This window comes from Silurus aristotelis, assembly GCF_946808225.1.
Source record: "Silurus aristotelis genome assembly, chromosome: 2".
In the NCBI taxonomy this organism is placed as follows: Eukaryota; Metazoa; Chordata; class Actinopteri; order Siluriformes; family Siluridae; genus Silurus; species Silurus aristotelis.
In genome coordinates, this window is record NC_139575.1 from 15253472 (window position 1) to 15278017 (window position 24546).

At 38.6% G+C, this 24546-nt stretch overlaps 2 protein-coding genes across 7 annotated transcripts in view; one reads left to right on the top strand and one right to left on the bottom strand.

The window, feature by feature from the left end:
- Window positions 1-9160, top strand: part of gng12b (guanine nucleotide binding protein (G protein), gamma 12b) — a 53754-nt gene extending 44594 nt beyond the window's left edge. For 4 of the 6 annotated variants that reach the window (XM_083570172.1, XM_083570173.1, XM_083570171.1 and 1 more), the window contains 2 exons: window positions 5150-5268; window positions 5419-9160. In XM_083570172.1, the coding sequence (XP_083426298.1) occupies window positions 5176-5268; window positions 5419-5544 (219 nt within the window). In that variant the 5' untranslated portion in view covers window positions 5150-5175 and the 3' untranslated portion in view covers window positions 5545-9160. Of the gene's footprint in view, window positions 1-937; window positions 1076-2425; window positions 2551-5149; window positions 5269-5418 lie in introns of those variants that run through there. The other 2 variants (XM_083570174.1, XM_083570176.1) reach the window with 2 other exon arrangements.
- A 4196-nt stretch (window positions 9161-13356) lies between these two features.
- gadd45ab (growth arrest and DNA-damage-inducible, alpha, b) lies at window positions 13357-15969 on the bottom strand. Its single transcript, XM_083559801.1, has 4 exons — window positions 15740-15969; window positions 15170-15271; window positions 14835-15051; window positions 13357-14109 (listed from the first exon to the last, which is right to left on the bottom strand). The coding sequence occupies exons 1-4, from the start codon at window positions 15787-15789 to the stop codon at window positions 13996-13998; spliced, it is 483 nt and encodes a 160-aa protein (XP_083415927.1). The 5' UTR covers window positions 15790-15969; the 3' UTR covers window positions 13357-13995.
- Window positions 15970-24546: the final 8577 nt, after the last annotated feature.

Here is a 24546-nt window from a genome sequence, read left to right on the forward strand (position 1 = left end):
AGGAAATCAAGCTTGGGATCGAACTGGAGATCAGAGACCCTGAAGCTTAGAGGCAACCACACTTACCCCAGTGGTCATAACTAAATCAAGAAAGTTATATACAAGTGTGTTTCAGTAAAAAATAGTTTTAAAAAAATGTGTTGCGTTCAGCACTCAAAAACGAACGAGAGTTTGTGAGAAAACAGCAGGTCAGGTAAATGATAACTGGTTTGATTTTGAGTTGTAATTTGCACCTTTGACATATTAATGGAACATCTATGCTTGTAAAATGTGCAATTTGTGGTTTAGCAGATTTGTTCTCTGAGTCCAACGATCAGCTGCAAGATCCTCAGGTGAAACACGGCACACTGACTTCTGTATGTCCAAACTTTAATCGAGCAAGCTGTGAAAAGCCAGCTGTATACATAGCACTCTGTGTCTTATTAAACCCATTGCTTCCTGGCACTGCTTATGAATGCCCACAGTGTCATTGTGAATGGCGTAGTGTGGTTTTTAGTCTTCCTGTATGTCTGTACAAACATTGTTGCACAATAGTTTTTAATTATGAGCAGAAGGAGTAGCAGTGCTTACTATCTACTACAGTTATGGGTGTCTTTTTAAGGGTTTGCAGCTGAAGGTCTTCTTCAGGTGCGTCTACATGCATGGTGGTCCCTGTGGGCTTCTCCTGTGTACATATGTTATTCCTGGAATGAAACTTTAGGTCCAGTCATGCAGAGTCATAGAAAGGGGCAGATGTAGGGCTCTGGAGCCCTTTCGGGTGGCCTAATGATGTCGGTTTGCCTTTACATGTGGATTTCTGCTCAGCCCAGCTCCGCTGTCTGCCCTAAGGTGGTCTTATATGTTTTTTTTCTTTCTTTCTCTGGCTTATTTAAAAGCTACAGAAAAATCTTTAGTCTGACTCATTCCTGACAAATCTCTGCCTGTCTTGATGTATTTCCTTCTTTTGCAGTCTGGACACTCTCAAAGAACTACCTGCATGAAGAGATGAAAGATTGGGCGACTCTGCCTTTCGTTTATTTATCACAGATCACAACTGACGCTGTGTCAGAAGCGATTGAAAAAGAATGAAAAAGAAGTATGCACCACGGTTCTTTTGATCCTGAAGTGTGTTATTCCAAACTCTCTAATGAAAACTCTTTTAATTAGGGGTGTGCAAGTATGTTGGTGAACCATCAGTAGAAAACTTTAATTAGGTCTAGTTATGTCATTAGTATGTTATTATCATAAGCGCTTATGTAAGTTTTGAAGAAAGGGCAACAACAAATCGCTGTGGGTGCAAACTAATATTGCTATACATGCCACAAGCAAAAAAAAAAGCAATTATCAACCTGCAATATTTTTTGTTACATTTCTACAATTAAGCTAATTTAAAACAGGTTTTAAACAACACCCTAACAGATTGCCATTCTCTTTAAAACGATAAGGTTGAATGCACTAAAAACAAAATAATAGCTGCCAGGGTACAGCACGTTTTCTAGCACACTGTTGTATACAGTTGAGCCACAATGTTACACTCAAAGCAGGGTCTCTCTGCCACTAAAAAGCTTTGGTGTCTTCACTGGACCATGCACTCGCTGCCAGACAGGCTGTCCAAAGTGCTAGGATACACATGAGTGCAAAAAGCTTAGGGTGTGGCCCTACATGGGAACTACAAAGTCTAATGATTTTGCTTGATCCTAATCCAAAACTGCTTCTTATTTGATCTTTTTTTGTGTATATAAATGCACACTTGCACATAGACTTTTAAGTTCTAACGCAGCCCATATTTTTAAGAAACTGGAAATGTATCAGCTGTGCAAGAAAATTTCTTCAGTATCATATATGTAAATGATTTAGTTTGTTTGCTGTAAGAAAACTGATTGCATGTCCTTCAGGAAATATAAAGCTTTGATAATGGTTTATAATCTATTAAAAAAGTCCCCTATATACCCTTTAATACACATTATGCTCAATTTGTTTACTTCCTGCAGGTTGATTCAGGGTCAAACTGCATTGTCACTGCAATTGAATTACACCAGGACATACTTAGATGTGGAGTGAAACCTTCTCCCTTGTAGTACTATTTTCACTTGCACCAGCATTTGTTTTTTACCTGCCGAAACGAACAACTTTCATTGTGTTAAACACATCAGATGGATGAAACAATGCACATGTGAAAGACTAAATCCTTTGAGTGCTGTATTTGCTCATCTAACTGCCATTGCTTAGCTCACATTTTGGCTCTCATGTGTGGTAAGTTTCCTGCTCTTACTACACCCCCCCCCCCCCCCCCCGCTTCATCCTGCACCCCAACCCAACCCTGTATTTTTTTTACACAACTTTTAATCATTTAATACTGTCCAGGCTGGGAGAAGAAAGAGAAGGAGCTTCCTGTAGGGAGGGAGAGGGGAAGGAGGGAGAGGGGCAAGTGAGTGGGTTAATGAAACGGATGTGGCTATCTGAGCTCTGCTAGTTACTCATGTTGTCACATGTAAGCATCCAATTGGCCACAACGAGAGGAAGTGGAAAAGGATTGATCTCATAGAGCGGTCTGTAGGGGTGAACGAGTGTGTGAGCACGGTTTCTTTTTGTCTGCCATTGCTGTGTTAAGATGTGAGGATGTCATGCTCTGTTAGTGTAAAAACGACAGAATTTAGTTCTCACACCATCTGTAGACAGACAACCATTGCATAAAGTGATCAGAAAGAGACCACAAACCTGACCATTGGCTTTTGCAATTTCTTGAATGCGTATGCAATCAAACAGTTGCATTTTTACTTTTTTTGTGTGTATACTATTTGGCCAAATGTGCATAGGGGTTTGTTGTAATGATTTTAATGATTTTTCTCATAAGCACCATTGTTTTGTCAAGCAGTAAGTAAATTGTAATTAGGCAGCGAGTTGGAGCTTGTGAGAGACTGGCACAAAGCTTCTGCTGTGTTTATGAGCAAAAACTTTCAAGTGCTTACATCTGTGCTTATATTTGCTTCTGATTCACTTGTAAAATGTTTTGGATTAGGGAAGAGAATGTTACTGATTGGGGCTGTGCTTGTATCAAAGCCATGTTTGCATTATATCACCAGTAGACACTAAATAAAAAATGTTGCTGGTATAATTTGTCGGCATGTACAGCTCTCTGAGTGTAAATTTGACGTTGACTGGGTTGAGAAGAGGCTTCAGTGCATCATTAATTTCTTCTTCCAAAGCTACTGCGATCAGTTGCTTCACATAGGAAGATAGTAGTAGGGAAAATAGTGGTAGTTTTCACAAAAAAATAAAACATTATAAACAATATAAACAATCAGGCCAATAAAGTATTCTAAAATTCAAAATTGAAAATCAGTATTTTATTAACAGTGCATTACTTATTAATCTACAGTGTCAAACTCTTTCTGCCAACAAAACCACTTCTTTATCTTTCTTTTCATTGTACTGTATATGTAGCCCCTATGTAAAGGGTTCACCAACAAACTGACTGCTGTACCATCACTGGCTTATGTCAGCCTGTTCTGTTGGGTGATCACTGCTCAGTGTTCTCTCAGCTGGTTATGCCATGCACTAACTGTTCATATTGTGCTGGCTAAATATAAACCCTTATTTTCCGGAACAACTTTTGTCATCTCTCAAGGATGCTATGTACTGCTAGCATTGCCTGCACTCCAGTTAATCAGAGTAATGGCTTTCATAATGCTTCATTGCTTGTCATTTTCCACCTCCGGAGTAAATGCTGAAGAAGATCGGTTGCAGGAAATCAAGTCCCCTGCGCTGACGTTTTCTGTTTAAATTCCTGTGTGCTTCCAGTGTGACTGTCATTCTGTTTAACCTTTGCTGGAAGTTTACTTTGTTCCCTTTGTATTTTTATAATTTTCTTCACATTAGTATGCAGTAGGTTTCTGCACAGTTCAAGCCTTTTTTATTTATGCATATACTCACAGCACACGCAGAACATAATATGTGGTTTTTGCATGTAGGTTAATTTGGGGCTTCTTAACCCCTCTTGATGGTTGGTACAGGGCCAGATCAATCAGACAGGATGATTTGTGAGTCCCTCCATTCAGCTTTATCTCTGCCCTCCTGCTCAGCTTTCTGTTCGTTTCAGGGCGTTCCGCTTTGCAGAGATACGAGCCGAGAGACAGACAGAGCAGAGGGCTTTGTGTGCTCTTCCTCTAAATGTCTGATAAGAACGCCTTGTTGCTCAGGAAGTGGGATAAACAGTGTGTTGTGCACTCTGTGGCTTGTCTGAACATCTGGTGCTAGTGCAGCACAAACTATAACACTGATGGTAATGCTTGTTTCTGTTCAGCAGGAAAAAAATTGCATGACCCTCTCTGGATTCTTTGACTCTCCATATAGTTTTATTAAGACTGTTTTCAATACTAGGTGGTTTGGTTAACCTACACCAGGATCTGTGATCAGGACACAAAAGCTTTGATCATCTTATTGGTTCTTACTGACAGTTGTTTTTTTGTTTTTTTTTCATAGGTCTCGCAGGTATTTTTTTATTTCAAGAAAAGATAAAATAGTTGTGACAAATAGTACTATTAATTAATCAATATGTCAGAGAGTTTGACACAATATGCATCATATAAGTTTATACTATATACTAAACCACAGTGTAATTACTCCAATATTTAGTTGTTTGCTGAGCACTTGACTACATGTGGTTTGCTGAATTTAAATAAAGTTTAAATATAAGGTGCCCATAAAATTCGACTCTGCAGCTTGGTAGCAAGAAACACTTCAGGAAGCTGCCTGTTTGCTATGATTACTAGTGTTTGTGGTGGAGTTGAAACACTGTCTGAGTTTCAGCTTGTATCAGCTTCAGTGCATGCGTGTGTTAATTCTGTTTCTCAGATGAGTTGTCAGATTTGCATGTAAAGTTTACAAGAAAGCACATGGCAACAGATGTGTTCAGACCCATGCAGCTTGCTCCAGGTTTTTTTTTCATGTCTCTTTCACCCATAGCTTTGCACACTCCCTATGCACTGCCTGTTCCCCAGCCTCTGTGCAGAGCACACTACTGTTTGTGTGCATCATTCATTAGAATGAATATATTGCACAGTTCCTGTTTTGTGCACAGAAGCCTGGTTTTAACGAAGTGTTTTATCTTTGCGTTTTTTTAGCTGCATGCATCAAGATTTAAAGTTGTGTTAATTTGTTTGCATTACAGATCTGTGAAGATCGTCAGCAAGAAACATGTCATCAAAGATGCAGAGCTCGAATAACTTAGCGCAGGCAAGAAGAATCGTACATCAGCTACGAATAGAGGCAAACATTGAGAGGATAAAGGTATTGCAGACTCCTAATCACTGATATTACATTAAAAAAGGAAGCACATTGTTATATAAGATAATAAAAAAAAGGTCTGGTTTGTCACACAATATTATTAATAATATTATTATTATTCCATTTCTTATTATTGCATTTTCTCTTTCCTAGGTTTCTAAAGCATCTGCAGACCTTATGCATTACTGCAGTGAGCATGCCAAGTACGACCCTCTACTCATGGGCATTCCGGCCTCAGAAAACCCTTTTAAGGATAAGAAGCCCTGCACTATATTGTAGTGGGAAGCAATAATCAAATGCTCTTTGATGCCTCTTTTTTTATAGAGAGAATATTTTACCTTAAAGCATTCATACACTAGCCTTAAAGTCAGCTAACATCCACATTCTTACTCTGCTTTTATTCTCGTGCCCTCAGGCAGGAGTATTTCACTTCTTTCATTTTTGTTCTATTCAAGAAAACAAGACCAAAAACCTCTAATTAAACAAGTTTCATGGTGCATTGACAAAGCTTCTAATATTTTTTTTTTTTTCAACCCCGCTATTGATTGCCAGAACTGAGAAGCTGTTTGCTGTGATTATACTCTCTGATGTGGTCTACACCAGTCCGTTTTACAAATAAAGAAGAGAAAAAAAATCTCAGTTGGGCAGTACCCAAACAAAGTGCTCTACTCATTAAGGCCAGTTCCGTTTTCTTTGATCATCACACCCTCTTAATGTCTCAGTTCTGATAACAAAGTTCAGCAGTAGCGCTCTGACTGTGTTATACTCATATTCACTGGAGCTAGAATCAGCTTTTCACCTTTCAGGGAAAGTGGGAGGAGTCCAGAAGCAGATGCATTTATCCAAAATGTCTTGCAGATAAGACAAACTGTAATTCAAGCATAAACCCATCATGCTACTAGTGGTAAACTGCAGAAATAACACTTTATTGTAGTAATAAATCAAGGCAACTGGACTTATGGACTTAAAGTGGTTTATTGTTTAGCAGTAGAGCGAGGACAAAAACTAATTTTCTTATGTTTAATGCAGTCTGCATGCAATCCTCTCATACAGTTCCTCTGTGAGTCAGATGCATGTGTGAATTAATAGCAGACTCCGTAGTGAGGAAAAAGGGAATCCCGTTTCCAGATTGGTGCTACTATTCTAATAGTTATGTGACAACTTCTCACCCAATTCATAGTTACCTGTGTAATATAACCAAAATTATCAGAAAATCACATAAGCAGGTGTGTTTGTGGTTAATACCTTTAAATATTGTATGGTGTGATTATGTGACATTGGGCCTCATCAAGCTGGAAATAAACAAATAAATGTGCAATTCTCTGTGAATTAAAATAATTCAGCGAGAATTGTGGTTTTCTTTTCAAAAGAATGTTCGTATCCTACATGTAGTTTATATTGTTAGCAAATGTACGTGCATTATATACTAATCAGAATTTAAATGGATAAACTTCAGATTTCTATGAGTTGCTGCAACAATATACACAATATATTGTCAAGTTTAAATAGCTTATTTGTTTACAACTAAACTCACAAATAGAATGGCAATTTTGTAAAAATCTGTTTTTGTATTAATTATTTAAGTGATTCTTACAGCAGAAGGAAAAGTCTGTGATCACCAACATGCCACAGTGGCTGAGATTGCATTTCTGGCAGATTTACGCACACTGTGTTTGGGATGCTATCTTTCACCATTTATTCACTATTTTGTTGTATTCAGCCCTTTTTTTTTTTTTTTTTTTTTTTTTTTAAGTTTGGTGACATCACTAAATGTAAATCAGCTGTGAACACACCTGTTACTTTGCTGCCATTCATGAAAATTAACAAATGAGTATTAAGAAGAACAAGCCGTTCCCTTTTTTCTTTAGTTTGGCTTTCGAAAAACATTCAGCTGCAACTTTTTCCAAATGAGGCGATTTGGAGATGTATTTTAACATTATATCTGCTAGCTTTGCCAGTTTACTACCATTCAGATTAGATGTGGATGCCTGAAAGTCTCTATATGCATTCAACTTTTTATTTGGATATTAAAGCTGCCATCTTTTTCAGGACTCTACCGAATTTCATATTGTGCCATTCTGCATTGGTTTAAATTGTACAAAAAGTTGAACCAAACATGATTAGGAGTAAAGCACCAAACAGAGTGGCTCTACATATCCTTAAAGGAGTAGCACAAGTACAGTTGCCTTGTCTTAATACTACTAGAGACTGAAACTGACCCAAATGACTGGTAGCCTTTAGAGTCTTGTTGCTCATTGTGGAGGAACCTGTGGCGTCACTCTGACGTAATTTGTCCTCAAGTGTACCAGCACTCCCTCTTTAACTCCGCACATCTGAACAATGGAGGGTTTTACGCAGGTCAGTGAAAGGTCGCCTCCTCTGTCAGAGCACTAAACCAACCATGTTTTCTTTTCACCCTTCCCTTTACAAAGTTGCCAAAAAGCTACACATAAGCTTTGCCACATTGCAATGGAAAGCTGTTGTTTTTTTTTGCATATGGCAAAAGCGAGTGCATTGCTGTGAGTAAAACCCCCATTACTGGGGAGTGGTATTTTAGACCACCATTGCATTATATTTCATAACCCTTGCAAACGCATGTCTGATAAGTAAGAAGCATGACCCGAATTCTTCTGCCTACCCAGTTCTTGCCTTTGCCTTAGAAAACTTTACATTTTAGTTGTTGTTCTGTTTATGGTAGATACAGTAGCAATCTATATGATTGCATATCATGGTACAGTAATATATTGTAACCCTTTAATGATCATATGCCTTATTTACAAAATGATTTGATTGTTTTGATTTCTAATGATAATGTCTTCTTTTGAATGATAAAATCTGTAACTTCTTTGTGCCATCCTGTCATGTCCGATCTAGCCAGCAATAGTAATATCTCTATAGTCACTGCCAGTGCTTCTCTCCTTTTTTTTCCTTTCTTTTTTTCCCCAATGCTGAGCAAAACATAGACAAAGAATTACTCCAGTGACTGTTATTGTGAATTTGAACATTCCATGTTTACAACTGCAGTTTGGGTTCCCTATAAGGCCATGCAGTTTTTAATGTGTGTATGTGAGTGCATTTTTTTTAACACAAAAAAATAATGCTTTATGTGTATGCTCAAACACCTTATGTCTGGCTGAAAACAATTGAAGGCCTTAAATAAGCATTCCTGCTCTCACACTTGCTAATCTTTTACACTCAAGGGTTCCTTTACTGTGAACTAGCAGCCTGCAGTCTTACACACTGTGTATCACCAATCCTCAGGACAAATCGAGTAAAGCCTTAGGCCCATGCGAATATAAACAAAATATTGTTTAGCACAAATTCTGTCCAATAATAAATAGAATACTTCAACACTTAGCCATGCTAAAATCTGGGGTTTAAAAGCATAAAAACAGTGCTAGCATGAATAATGAAACCTTACCAATAGGGGTACTAATTACAACCCTAATTACAAAAAAAATATCTTATTGAATCGGTAGTCAGGAACACATTAAATAGCACTGATAGCATGCTAAATATATACAATTAATATTGTGTTCTATAGTCACTAAGCAGCCTTGCACTGTCTATTCATCAAAGTTTTATGATATTTCCCTCTAAAGAGTATTGAATCTCTTTTAGTCCCCTGTTGGTAATTCTGCAGCATAATGTGTTCATCCCTGAAAGTACTTTTGTATGGACCCTTGTGACAACTCGCTCAAGCTTTTTGCCTTTCAGAGAAAAAGATTGTTTAATATAAAGTGCTGCACTCATTCTCGAAAAAAAAAAGTTATTTTGTGTGGATCATTTTTCTCAAAAGAACTATGACCTGTGAAAAACACCAGAGCTTGATTGCAAATTCTGATGTTATATATGTCCTTTTTCCAGTTAAAATAAAATATAATTATATTCGCAACATTTTTGTCTCGATTGATTGCCCCCAGGTTTTGCATTCACAATGGAATTTCCAGTGTCCTTCAGAATGATTTGCACCCTTTATAAATATGAGGCATTATAATTATATAAGTAAAATAAATGGAACACAATTTTCCACTCAAGCAGCTATTTACCTTTGTTGTAAGACAATTTTGTGAATTAGTAAAACTACTTGCATAATAGTAAAATAGTAAAAAAGTATTTACTCTCAAAGATATATAACAATTAAATAATTTTTTTTCAAATTACTTATTAGTAATATTAAAACAGTTAAACAGGTTCTTATAAACAAAATTGCTTTTAGTATTTGGAAATGTTGTTGAATTGTTGAAACTATATTTCTTTTTCCTCTCTGGGATAAATATTGCTTGGATGCATAACATTTCTTTTTGTCTATCTCTTTGGAAAACATCCAAAAACCTATAACACAAGGGGGGGAGAGAGATGGTTGTGTACCTAAATTAGGGAATGTATATACAAAATACAGATAGATTACTACATTTATAAGCACAATTAGGGCTAGTTTCACATATCTACAGTTCACAGTTGGAAAGATGCCAGGAATTGGGCACATGAGCACAAAATAATGAATATAATGCCAAAGTAGCATTACATTTATATTCAGTGAGCAGTCAGTTAGGCCTTGACACTGGTGCAATAAAAACTGGATAAAAAAAAAAAAAAACACGACTAAGTGGGTCAATGAAAGGAATGAAAAGCCAGAGAATGTTTTCCTTAATAGTTTAGAATAAAAACAAATTCCAAACTAAAACGAAGACACAACATGCTGTCACTGCTGGCCATTGAGCTAGAGCTTGACAATGAGCTGAACTTTGATGATGTGGTGGAGTCTGAAAGGAAAAAAAGCAAGAATGAAGCCAGTGGCTTAAGGCAAGAATACCTTCTGCTTTGCACTTAGGTCACTTAAATACTCACAATGCATGTGCAATATAGTAATAGGTACAATTTGGGTGTTTGGGTTTTTTTTTTTAGTTTATTTTGAGGTCAGGTGCTCAACACTATTTGTATGAGATGGACTCATTTAAATAAGGCAGTTTGCCCATGCAGAATCACATAACATTATAAAATAGAAATTAGCTTTATTAGAAATCTGTTATATGTTATAGGCATGTCTCATAAACCATAACATATTTAAAAATAATTAACTCTATATTCTTTTGGTCCAAAGTATTTCTTTATTTAGATTCTTCAGTAATTATATACTGGCCAACACTTATCACCAAAGCTCTGGCCACAAGGTGTAAACCCAGATAAGAAGGGTTCCCCTTTGAGTCTGGTTCCTCTTAAGGTTTTTTCCTCATGCAATCTCAGGGAGATTTTCTTTGCCACTGTCAAGACTGGCTTGCTCATCAGGGATTAACAATTATAAGGAACAAACTTATAGGCAACTTTTTTATACAATCTTATAACTGCTTTATCTGTGTAAAGCTCGATTGTAAAATGTCCATTGTAAAAAAAAAGTGCTGTACAAATAAAAACGAATGAAATTGATTTGAATGCCAGGGCACAACGCACACATGTTGACTCACACGAAGGGGCAATTTACAGTCACCAATCAACCCACTGCGATTGTTTTCAGTAGGCAGGAGTAACACATGAAACTCCACACAGACCCTGAAGCTATGATGTGATAACACAACCTGTTAGTCTACTGCTGCTCAAAAATCATTGTTGAAATCAGTCAGTGATGGTCTGAGCCAGCTGAACATGGAGCTGTTTGCAGTAATGTAGGTGTTATAAGTGTTAAGTGTGATACATTTAAAGGTTATATAATGATGTGGTGTATTGTTCCTCATTCATTGTTGTTGCAAATAGTCAGATAAGCAGATTGAGTTTCAGGAAAACCTTTCTAACGTACTTGTTGTAGCCTTTAGGTCAGACCAGTGTTTTGTAATGATCCATCCCTTCGTCACTCCCAGAATCAGGTCAGTCTGTATTTGTTTTCCCACAGTAAATGATGAACATAGATTTTCTAGTCTTTTCTGATTGAATTGCCTTTATGCTTGGAGTACAAGCCCAGAAAAAAATCCAGTTCGAAATACATTTAAATATCTGATCTATATTTCAATGTAGGTTTAAAACAAAGTGTCCGATGACGGCTTTTGCCAGTCTTGAAAGATGGGCTGGTCAGTGGCACTGCAGTTTAGCCTTTTGTCTGGTGTTACTGACCTGAGACCACTAAAACTATACTCAACCGTTCTGAGCCAGGGGTTACATTCCAATGTTTTATGAACCGGATAAACAAGTCTGTAGATTTCCAACTATATAACTTCCTTTAAGACATTTTTGACCCTCATACCGGCTGAGTTTGACCTGCATCTATGCCGTTAGACCCCCTTAATAAGTTTGCATTCCTTGAGTCATGGGAATAGCTGATGTGACGCTTCTAACGAACTTCTTGGCCCACAAAGCAGCTGCTCTATGTCTGTCTCTCTCCCCCTCTCTTTGCTCACGGCTGCATTTTTTCCTTCTGCAAAGCGCAAATCAGCTCTGAAAACTCTTTAGTGCTCACCGGTGCAAAGATAATGTGAGATAATGTGAGACGTTTTATGATCCCTTGTCTACAAATGTCCCTAACAGGTCTCTCTCATCTCTAAATTGGGGATTTTTTTTGTTACATTATTCATTTTGTAATATTAGTTGGGAAAGATGATCTAGAAGAGGAACAAGAGGCTGGAAATGTATCAGAATGCATTTTCCTGTCTTTGAAATACTAGTGAATTTCATCATCATTGATGAGAAAGACGAATTTATCAGAACTCTTTTGCTTAATTCCCCTTAAGGGAAACCTTTCTCCACTTTTTTTTCTCCAAGTTGAATTGTCCATTGGACTTCTTACCAGGCCGCTCTCACTGATTTACAGCTGGCCTTCATGCTCCAAAAGCTAATGGTATTTATCCATGCCAACCGCTTCTCTTTCAGCTCCAGCAGGAAGTGCTTGGCCTGCTTTCAGGACTATTTTTAGCTATACCCAGTTTCGACTGGCTTTGACTCATGCCATTTCTTTGAAGTATCCTTTGTCTCTAAAACACAGCCCCCTATTAGCAATGCCCTGCTGCTAGGTATTCTTGCACTATTGTCGCTCTCTGAGCTGCTGCTATGTTTGGGCTCTGTGAGGACCCTTGTTATCTCCTGTTTTGTGTAAAGATCCCAGAGGCCCAAGTAGTCAGTCATAGCACAGCTGCTGCACACACCAGAACGGAGTTCTCTCTCTGTCAGTGTGCATTAGTACGTCTATTTTTGGTTTCGTTGGAAAGCAAGGGTGTGGGCTGTTTTCTCTGGGCTCAGTGTCCTTGTTTTACTGTTGCCAAAACAAAGGAGGGTGAATGATGCACTTCGAGATTACCGCCCATACCATTATTATGTGCTTAGAGTGCAAAACATTTTGCTGGTGGTGCATTTTTTTATGAGACAGTGGCAACATAGAAAAACCTGTTGGTGTACACAAAAAAATTAGGAACATTTTGTTTCTAATGTTGATGTTCACTAAATCTAGCACAAAATAACACCACTATTGGCAGAATGCAAGCAATGAACATACCAGATTCAACATAATGCATAAAAACCAGAATGCATTATTCTTTTTAATGAGCCTGGTGATTTAATGACATTTTGTGGTCTTGTAATCCCATTACTTTTTTGTGACTTGTCTGCTTTAAAGCTTCTCAATGTGCATGATGTCTTTAAGTAAGTTCAAATCTGATTACTTTTAAAAAGTGATAATTGTTTTATATGTGTAATCATAGGCGTCATAGGCCTGGCTTTTCAAAGTTTTATTTCATCATTTGGAGAAAATAAGTTTTAGAAATGGCTTCTTCTAAAAAGATCCAATTCTACATAAAAAAAACAAAACAAACCCAGGCTCCTCACAAATTTGAAGTCTGTTCAATAATTATTTGCTTACCCAGTATTGTGTTACAACACATTATCAGCACATGCTTACCTGGATCACTGCAGACACACTGAAAAGTGTATGTTATGTGCAGTGTCATTACTTCCAAAAAAACTGCTAGCTAATGTTATCTCGTGCACAGGGTTACTGAGGGCACTCCAACATGAGCGCGTTACCTGACCTTTGACATTAAGCGATGCCAAAAAGAGTACACTTTTTAGATCTACGAAAAGTTGCACGAGATACGAGCCAGAAACCATAAGTTTTGTTGCTTTTTTATTTGTTTTCATTTTTAACAGTTTTACAAAACTGTACATTTCAACATAAATACAAATCATTAAATAAACACATTAAACAGACAGACAAAAGAGAACACTCACATAAAACATAACGCTTTACAAAACTCATAAGTTTTGCAGAACCAAAAATAAATTCCCATGTTTAAATAGATAGAATAATTAAAGTTAATAATTAAACATCATAAGTTAAAAGTCCTCTCCGAGTTCCAGAACGATCTGTGGAAATATGTTTAGTAATCCATCAATCTGAGTTGTGCTCAGTGCAGTCATTCCAATTTATTCTGGTCCTGTGATTTCCGGTACTGTCTTATTATTCCGGAAAGGCAGGAGCTGTTCATTCCGTGTCAACATTGCTAACACCCTGCTGAGTCATGTTTCCTGTTCATGCCTCACTCTCTCCGGCCTGAAAGAAAATCCCCATGCTCCTGATCAGCATAACTGGTGGATTAGATTTCCTTGATCCTTGCATATTGTCGATTTCCCCCACTCCTGTCATCCTCCTTGTGGCAATGTAAAGACAGTCCAGGGATTCGGCCGAGGCAGGTATACACAAATATGGTGCAGAAGCTTGTGTGATTCGTGATTTGATCCATGTGCTCGGGTTCATCGTTCAGGCAGGTTGATTACGGGCACCCACTGGTCCAAACAGCGACTGTCTCTGCAGAAGCGATTCAGTTTGCTCAAGGCTGGGTCTTTGCATGCAGATGACTGTGGTTTCTGCAAAAACAACAACAACAAAAAAATGTAAATTAATCATTGGGGTTTAAATTGGACACATTCATTAAAAAAAAAAAAAAAAAAACTTTTGCATGCATGCCTGCTCAATAACACAGAGATGAAGGACTCTAAGCAGCTTCGACCACACAATAAGCTTGGCAGCAAGTGATTTAAGTGCTGCCTGCTAACTTAAAAAAAAAAAAAAAAACTTTTCTCAGAATCCTTTCTAATTTGCAAATCGGTGGTCACTTTACAGAACATTTCTTTCCAGGAAACACTGTTTGCGCAAGCAGTGCTACAGGAAGTGCTGTGAATTCAGCCCAAAGCAGCTGCAAAAAGCCCAGTAACTGGAGTCAGATGGCTCTGTAGGGCTGCCAATTTGCTGCTGCCTCAGACTGACTGGAATTCCACATCACACACACTCAAATGAATCAGGCACCTTTTAACAAGCCGCCTTCAAAGTCAGTGGTGAAAAACCTACAACTCTCAACTCAGCCAGACTCTGGCGCAAAAGATGCACAGCGCGACGGATTTGCAAAGAAGACAGCCAAGGTCAATCCTGAGTAACCGGCATGAACATGCGTGCGAATCCACAGAGTGCGTAGCAGGAAGAAGTGCGAACACGCCCTAAAGACCCATGCATGTAGGCGATAATTGGCACATAGGTGCTTTTTTTGCATTTAAATGAACTCCTTTCAATCACTGAGGAAGGAAATGACACATACAGTGACTAGGACGCAGTGCAGGTCCACTGGCTCTCCTCCCATTGGCTTGACACCGTCCAGGATCTCGGCTAGTCGTTTTATGTTGTTCACACGCAGAATGTTGATGTCGTTTTCGCAGCAAAACGCTTGGATCAACGTGAAGTGGATCTGAAGGGCGACATCGTGGACGTCCTCCTCATCTGTAGCCAGGAGACACAGGACCACGTTGTCTGGGTCTCTGGGGTAGGGGAGGGAATGACATGTACATGAGCCAGATCATAAATTATGCACAAATGCATGCAGGCTGCACGGTGGGTTGTGGGTGGGATGTGAATATAAAAAGACTCTTAACTTACATGTTGAGTGATTTTGCAGCCTCGTAAACCCCGACTGTGATACAGCCCTGAGGTAAAGCAGCAGTCAGCACCTCCTCAAGTGCCTTCACCACAGAGTCCATTCTGTATAAAAAAAAAGGTGCAAAACTTATTAAAAGCTTATTGTCCTCATCACTGTTTTAAAAAAACAAAAAACAAAAAAAAAACAGACCACATACAGCAATAGGAACATTGAATTCTTTACTATGCACTACTTGTCGTGCATGAGTTGTCTTATAGACAGGAGCATCTGCCTCACATGAACACTTATTAAATACGGTTATTAAAAACATTAATGTGAATTTGTTGAAAACTACTCTCTGGGGAAAAAAGACCTATTTTGACAGGTCATACCTGCAGACCTGTGCAGTTTGCACATTGCATTTCTTTTCCAGGAAACACCAGAAGAGATATGTTGAGGTTAGCTAATCATATCTAGAGTGCCCTGACTTTCATGCATATGTGCGCGAGCAGCTCCTGCGCATAAGACTTGCTCAAACTCACTATAAATGATCAACATATTCAGTACAGTTTTAGATCACATAAACGTACCTTTCCGTGGCGTTATCCCCGCAAAATTCCTCGTAGGTCATATTGCACATATCAGGAATATAATCCGTGAGGTAAACTTTGCAGCTGACAGTAAATCCTGTAAGGTTTCGCTGAACCGCACACGAGCTCCTCACCAGAACCAGACGAATTTGAAGCCGCGCGAGCCGAAGTAGTCTCGCATAACCCGGCTCATTTGCATACGGACTCCTATTGGTCTGACAGGGAGCGCGAGCTACACTGAGAGAGCACTCCTCTTCCAGCTACTAATTAGCATATTCGCATACTTATTGGTCAGGCTACAGCCAGCAGCTTCTGAAACAAAACTAGAATTGGGCGTGTCTTAAAGTACCTAATTTACATACCCAGTGCTTATTGGCCAACTATAACAAAAAGACTCAGTGTGTTCTGCGAACTCTGTCCAAATCACCGTAATTGTAATTTCCTAATCATTTTATTTTATAGTCATTAAGAATATAATGTTGAAAACCAATCCATCCTTGATTTCACAATATAGCCTGCCAAATGTGCTTGAAGATATCAGATTTACTTGCAGACCAAGTGCATTTGAGCAGCGCACTTATTACACAGATTTATTATAAACCTACAGCGACACCAGGTGGCCGATTACAGAACAAAACCTTTGTTTTACTTTTTTTTTTTATGAAACTGTTGGCAAGGGACAGCGTAATTAGAGACAGAGGTGGCAAAAGTACACAAATCTATTACTTAAGTAGAAGTAAATATACTCATGTTTTAAAATACTCGGGTAAAAGTTGAAGTACTGATTATTCCTTTTTACTTAAGTGAAAGTAAAGAAGTCTTGGCTCTGACATGTACGTAAGTAAAAAGTAGTTATTACTTCTACCTGTTTTAGCTGTTAACTGGACCTCACATATTAATATTTGATTGATTGATAGATAGATAGATAGATAGATAGATAGATAGATAGATAGATAGATAGATAGATAGATAGATAGATAGATAGATAGATAGATAGATAGATAGACACGTCCCAATTTTGTCTTACCACCAAACAACTCTAAGTGTCACTATTATAAGTTATCTGCAGATGATCCAATTTATACGCAATAGCTGTGTATAACATTAACGCAGATGAAGATTAAGTTCAAACCATAAATAAAGTGTTGTTTAAAAGAGAGAATTTAACTGTTTTTATTTATTATTATTATTAATCTTTTTTTTTTTTTTTTTTTTTTTTTTGCTTTTCAATATTTCCCATCATCTCTTGTATTTGAATAGACAATTTCTAAGAAAGTAAACAGTAAAAAAAAGCCTTACCTCACTTCCTGTTTAACACATTCAATTCTCTTCAATTCTGAGAGTCTGAAAAGTTCCACATTTTGGTATCTGCAACGCTTATGTTATATGACAAGCAGGAAATGTTCATGTGCATTTACACCATCCCACATAGCAATTTTTCTCTGGCCCAGCTCCGGCCCAGACAACCAGCTTTTGCTTGGCCCACATACCGCAAAGAATTACGGTCCTAGTGTGGACCAGGTCTGGATGCCAAGGGCCACACATGGGCCATAACTGGCCCAAGTCTCAGCCAAGTTAAATACCCATAACTGGTCCTGAATTGGGCCAGGTCAAAATATGACATTGGAACCAAAATACAACCATAAGTAAACCATATCAACAGCAGAAAGCCCAAAACTTAGTCACACCTGATCATAATCCATAGGTTAACTAAACCTGACAGCCAAAATATGGGCCATAAAAGGGCCATGACAGATCCATAGCTCACCCACCTGTATGACCATAGCTGGCCCTATTGTGGTCCTATACACTGGACCAGATAGGTTCCACATGTCAGCCTTAAAAAAACCATAACCAGGCCACTTGATGCACACCCCCTTCCAAATGAATAGTCACAACAACGACAGTATTCTGAACAAATATTTAATCATATTTACCATCAAAACATTGAAACCTGACATATACACTTGTACAAACAACTCTATAAAATACCACCCCGTCAGTTCAGCAATTAAAATAAAAGCAAAAATAAAACAAGTAGAAGTTCTCCGCTATGTTTTTGTTTATGAAGTTAAATGTAACACTTGAATATCCATGTTTCTGGTCATTAACAAGTTTCACACTATGTATAACACTTGAACGATGTTTCTGGTCAGAAACAAGATTTACTCAAACTATGACGCTTAAATGTCCATGTTTCTGCTCCTTCTGGAATTGCTCCTATCATTGTACTTCCAAACCTTTTCCATACAGTGTCTTTACTGGAGCCTTTTGTTCTTCCTCCTTAAAAAACCCCCAGATTATTAAAAAGTTTTAATAGACTATAATGAAAATGAAATACCAGAAAAAGAGAAAGCCTCTGTTTGATTCTGAAAAAGCAAAAAAGCTTTATGATTATTTAAAACCACTAATTAAAAACAATTCATTATAATTAAAACCACAATTGATTTCTGTGATTTTTAACTCAGAATTATACTGTTTGATGTAATACCTAATGAAATACTGTTTATACATGCAATCATGGCTGAACAATTAATTAAAAAGTAATCAACGACATAACATGCAACATACACCACGAATGAAATTCTAAAATATTGGTAATAATACCGTTCAAGGGCACTAGATTAAGTGCATGCTGGTTTAATTTTTTTATTTTTTTTGCCGTCGTCGGCTTATTCAGATTTTTATTGTATTTTTTTATTTCAAACAAACTAAAATCCCCGTTTGCATCAAAGGACACCGAAAAGCAATGCGATTATTTAGATAGCACATGAATGCATCAATTGATCATTAAGTCCACATGTGACCGTGGCTGAATTTAAGAAGAATATAATATTTGTTTATTGATACATATGTATGTTCTCACTTACCAACTCTGCTGGCTTTCCTGGGTTCAGTGTGAGTGGCTGTTTCCGAGCAACACTGCGTCCGAAGTGCCTTGAATCATAACAACCAGCTACAACTTGGATTACAACATGTAAAATATCTGAAATAAAAATTATTTGAAAATTTGTCATAAAGGCAATACAAGGCTATGTGTGTCACGGCTACCTGGGTAAATAAAACTACAATCCTATGAAGCATTGCAAATTATAATTGCGCCTTTTGCCAACTTTGCTCTGATAGGCCAATTTCGCATTTCCAGGTTTTTAATATCATGATTGGTGCACGCTGGGTAAAAGTTATTCCGGTTAAAAAAAAACTGTTTGTTTTATTAAAGTCTTTTTTTTTTTTTTTTTTGCTAAAAACAATAACATACAAATCAGTACAAAAAAAAAAAAAAATCAACAGTAGTGATACTTGAAAGACAACAACAAACATACAACAGTAAAAAAAAAAAACAATACAAAATAAATCAATAAATTAAATTAATTAAAAAGGGCCATTGTTTTACATAAAATTCCTTACACAAAAACTTTTAGTACAGTAGAAATGTTAACAGTCTTCATAGATTTATTAGTAGATCTTCTTCTTCTTCTTCTTCTTTTTCTTCTTTCGGCTGCTCCCATTAGGGGTCGCCACAGCGGATCATCTGTCTCCATACCACCCTGTCCTCTACATCTGCCTCTTTCACACCAACTACCTGCATGTCTTCCCTCACCACATCCATAAACCTCCTCCTTGGCCTTCCTCCTACCTGGTGGCTCCATCTTTAGCATTCTTCAACCAATATAACTCATGTCCCTCCTCTGCACATGTCCAAACCATCTCAATCTCGCCTCCCTCACCTTGTCACCAAAACAACCTACATGTGCTGTCCCTCTAATAAACTCATTTCTAATCGTGTCCATTCTCGTCACTCCCAACGAAAACCTTAACATCTTCAGCTCTGCTACCTCCAGCTCCACCTCCTGTCTTCTACTCATTGCCACTGTCTCAAATCCATACAACATCGCAGGTCTCACCACAGTCCTATAAACTTTCCCTTTCATTCTTGCAGATACCCTACTATCACAAATCACTCCTGTCACTCTTCTCCACCCATTCCACCCTGCCTGCACTCTTTTCTTCACTTCTCTAACACACTCTCCATTACTTTGCACTGTTGACCCCAGGTACCTGAACTCCTCCACCTTCTCCACCTCTTCTCCCTGCAACTGCACCACTCCACTGCCCTCCCTCTCATTCACACACATGTACTCTGTCTTACACCTACTGACTTTTATTCCTCTTCTCTCCAGTGCATATCTCCACCTCTCCAGGCTCTTCTCAACCTGCTCACTACTCTCACCACAAATCACAATATCATCCGCAAACATCATAGTCCAGGGAGACTCCTGTCTGACCTCGTCCGTCAACCTGTCCATCACCACTGCAAACAGGAAAGGGCTGAGGGCCGATCCTTGATGTAGTCCAACCCTCACCCTGAACCAGTCTGTCGTTCCTACTGCACACTTCACTGCTGTCACACTGTCATCATACATGTCCTGCATACATGCCCCTCACGTACTTCTCTGACACACCTGTCTTCCTCATACAGTACCACAGCTCCTCTCTCAGAACCCTGTTGTATGCTTTCTCTAAATCCACAAATACTCAATGCAATTCCTTCTGTCCTTCTCTATACTTCTCCATCAACATCCTCAAAGCAAATAAGGCATCTGTGGTGCTCTTCCTCGGCATAAAACCATACTGTTGCTCACAGATGGTCACCTCTTCTCTCAGCCTGGCTTCCACTACTCTTTCCCATAACTTCATGGTGTGACTGATCAACTTAATTCCCCTGTAGTTACTGCAGGTCTGCACATCTCCCTTATGCTTAAAGATCGGTACCAGCACACTCCTTCTCCATTCCTCAGGCATCCTCCCACCTTCCAGAATCTTGTTAAACAATCTGGTTAAAGACTCCACTGCCATCTCTCCTAAACATCTCTATGCTTCTACATGTATGTCATCTGGTCCAACCGAATTTCCACTCTTCATCCTCTTAATCGGTGCACTCACTTCCTCCTTACTAATCCTATCTACATCCTGCTTTACCAACTCCACATCATCCAACCTTCTCTCTCTTTGATTTTCCTCATTCATTAGCTGCTCAAAATACTCCCTCCACCTTCTCAACACACTCTCCTCACTAGTCAACACATTTCCCTCTCCATCCTTTATTGCTCTAACTTGCAGGACATCCTTCCCAGCTCGGTCCCTCTGCCTGACCAATCGGTATAAATCCTTTTCTCCTTCCTTAGTGTCCAACCTCTCAAACAGCTCCTCATATGCCTTTTCCTTGGCTTTCGCCACATCCCTCTTTACCTGCTGCCGCATCTCCTTGTACTCCTGCCTACTTTTCTCATCACTCTGTCTATCCCAACTCTGTTTTGCCAACCTTTTTCTCCTTATACTCTCCTGCACTTCCTTATTCCACCACCACGTCTCCTTGTCTTCCTTTCTTTTTCCAGATGTCACACCAAGCACTTTTCTAGCTGCCTCCCTCATCCCTCCTGCAGTAGTTTCCCAATCACCCAACACCTCTTCACCACCACCGAGCCCCTGTCTGACCTCTTCCCTAAACCGCACACTACACTCTTCCTCCTTCAGTTTCCACCATCTTATTCTTCTTTCAGTCCTCACTCTCCTTCTCTTCTTCTTCGCCTCCAAAACCATCCTACAGACCATCATCCGATGTTGTCTAGCTACACTGTCCCCTGCCAACAACTTACAATCTCCAATCTCCTTCAGGTTGCATCTCCTGCATAGAACATAGTCCACCTGTGTGCACCTTCCTCCACTCTTATACGTCACCCTATGATCCTCCTTCTTCTTAAAATAAGTGTTCACCACTGCCATTTCCATCCTTTTAGCAAAATCTACCACCATCTGCCCTTCCACATTCCTCTCCTTAAGGCTATACCTACCCATCACCTCTGTTCCCTTCACCAAAATGCCCATTAAAGTCTGCCCCAATCAACAATCATTCTTTCCTAGGTACACCATCTACCACTTCATCTAATTCACTCCAGAATCTTTCCTTCTCCTCCATCTCACAGCCAACTTGTGGAGCATAGGCACTGATGATATTTATCATTATCCCTTCAACTTCCAGCTTCACGTTCATCACCCTATCAGAAGCTCTCTTCACCTCCACTACACTCTTACTGTACTCATCCTTCAGAATCACCCCTACACCATTTCTTTTTCCATCCACACCATGATAGAACAGTTTGAACCCACCTCCAATGTTCCTGGCCTTAATCCCTTTCCACTTGGTCTCCTGAACACACAACATATCTACCTCTCTCCTCTCCATCATATCAGCTATCTCTCTCCCTTTACCCAACATAGTACCAACATTTAAAGTACCAACCCGAACCTCCACTCTCCTACACTGCTCCTTTTCCTGCCGTCTCTGTAGACGTCTTCCTCCTCTCTTTCTCCTCCTTCGGCCAACAGTAGCCCAATTTCCACCGGTACCCTGTCGGCTAACGATACCTGTGGCGGTCGTTGTTAACCCGGCCCTCGACCGATCCGGTATGAAAATCTCATTTGTGATCCGCATATTTGATTTGGCACATGTTTTATGCTGGATGCCCTTCCTAACACAACCCTCCCCATTTACCCGGGCTTGGGCCCGGCACTAAGAGTGCACTGGCTTGTGCCTCCCTAATGGCTGGGTTAGATTTATCAGTAGATATTGAAATCAAATTAATATAATGTTCTAAATCTCTTAAAAAGACTACAAAGACAGGTAAACTTAAGAAAATAATAAAATTTATTTTCATTTCATCTTCTCCGTAATTCGGCAGTCTAAGCAGATTCCCCAGACACTTCTCCATGTCCAGGGATCGGGCTGTCAAGGCACCCGCCTTCGCCTGCTGCCCAATCCTCTCAGCACCGGTCCCTTACGGTCCCTCCTGCAGGTGGTGAGCCCACGGGAAGGCGGCCCCACGTCGCTCCGACGTCACAGTCCTTGATTTATTTTTCTCATAAGGGTCCCCTGGAGCATAGAGGGTTAAGGGCGTTGCTCATATTAAAAGTAGGCTAAACAAGTCTTTCAAAAAAGACAAAGATATAAAGCAATTTTTAGAACAGGTCTCTTTAATTAACAAATAGATTTACAGTTTATTGTCACAAAGTAGACAAACAATTAGATTTCACAAGAGAAATAAAAACCTAACTTGGTGATGTGGGGCTTGAACTACCAACATTGTGGGGAGCTGCTGATTGGTAAACCAGCACCTTACCCACTGAGCTATCAGATTTGACTTGCTCAAGGAGTCAATAAGCCTAATGAACCAACATGGCTTTCTTTCCTTACTTCAACACCATGTAACTCATATTAAAAGTAGGCCAAACAAGTCTTTCAAAAAAGACAAAGAAATAAAGCAATTTTTAAAACAAGTCTCTTTAATTAACAAATAGAGTTACAGGTAATTGTCACAAAGTAGACAAACAATTAGATATCACCAGAGAAATAAAATCCTAACTTGGTGATGCGGGGATTGAACCGACAACCTTGTGGGGACCGGCTGATTAGTAAACCAGCACCTTACCTACTGAGCTTTCAGATTTGACTTGCTCAAGCAGTCAATAAGCCTAATGAACCAACATGGCTTCCTTTCCTTACTTCAACACCATGTAACTCATAATAAAAGTAGGCCAAACAAGTCTTTCAAAAAAGACAAAGAAATAAAGCAATTTTTAAAACAGGTCTCTTTAATTAACAAATAGATTTACAGTTTATTGTCACAAAGTAGACAAACAATTTGATTTCACCAGAGTAATAAAAATCTAACTTGGTGATGCATGGCTTGTGGGGACCTGCTGATTGGTAAACCAGCACCTTACCCACTGAGCTATCAGATCTGACTTCTATAAGCAATTTTTAAAACAGGTCTCTTTAATTAAAAAATAGATTTACAGTTTATTGTCACAAAGTAGACAAACAATTTTTCACAAGAGAAAAAAATTAACCTAACTTGGCATTGCCAGGGTTTGAACCCCCAACTTTGGGGTGCCTGCTGATTGGTAAACCAGCAACTTACCCACTGAGCTATCAGATCTGACTTGTGCAAGCAGTCAATAAGCCTAATGAACCAACATGGCTTCTTTTCCGTACTTCAACACCATGTAACTCATGTTAAAAGTAGGCCAAGCAAGTCTTTAAAAAAAGACAAATAAATAAAGCAATTATTAAAATAAGTCTCCTTAATTAACAAATAGATTTACAGTTTATTGTCACAAAGTAGACAAACAATTAGATTTCACCAGAGGTGGGAAGTAACGGAGTACAAATACTTCGTTACTGTACTTAAGTAGATTTTTCTGGTATCAGTACTTTACTCCACTATTTATTTTTCAGACAACTTTTTACTTTTACTCATTACATTTTTACACAAATATCTGTACTTTTTACTTCTTACATTTTCAAAACCGGCTCGTTACTTTAGTATTAATCCATTGATTGGTGAAATATAACATTTTTCTTTTCACTGCGCGCCGATTTCAGCCGAACAACCGATTTCCTGTTACTGCGCGTCTTTTTCAATCCGCTGGTGTATAAAGTCCTGACTCTCACTCTACGAAGATAAGAATCAGCAGACAGAAGGCAATTAGGAGTTTGGGCTTAACGTGGATAAGACAGAGGGAGTCAGTGATGTAAACATAACTGAAATCAGACACATTCATGATCATCATCATCTTTTCTCTGCTTGTGTTCTATATGTGGATCTTCAGCCTGGATACATTCATTAGGTAACAACATTTTTAATTAGTTTTGTATTAATATATATATATATATATATATATATATATATATATATATATATATATATATATATATATATATATATATATATATACAGTGAGGAAAA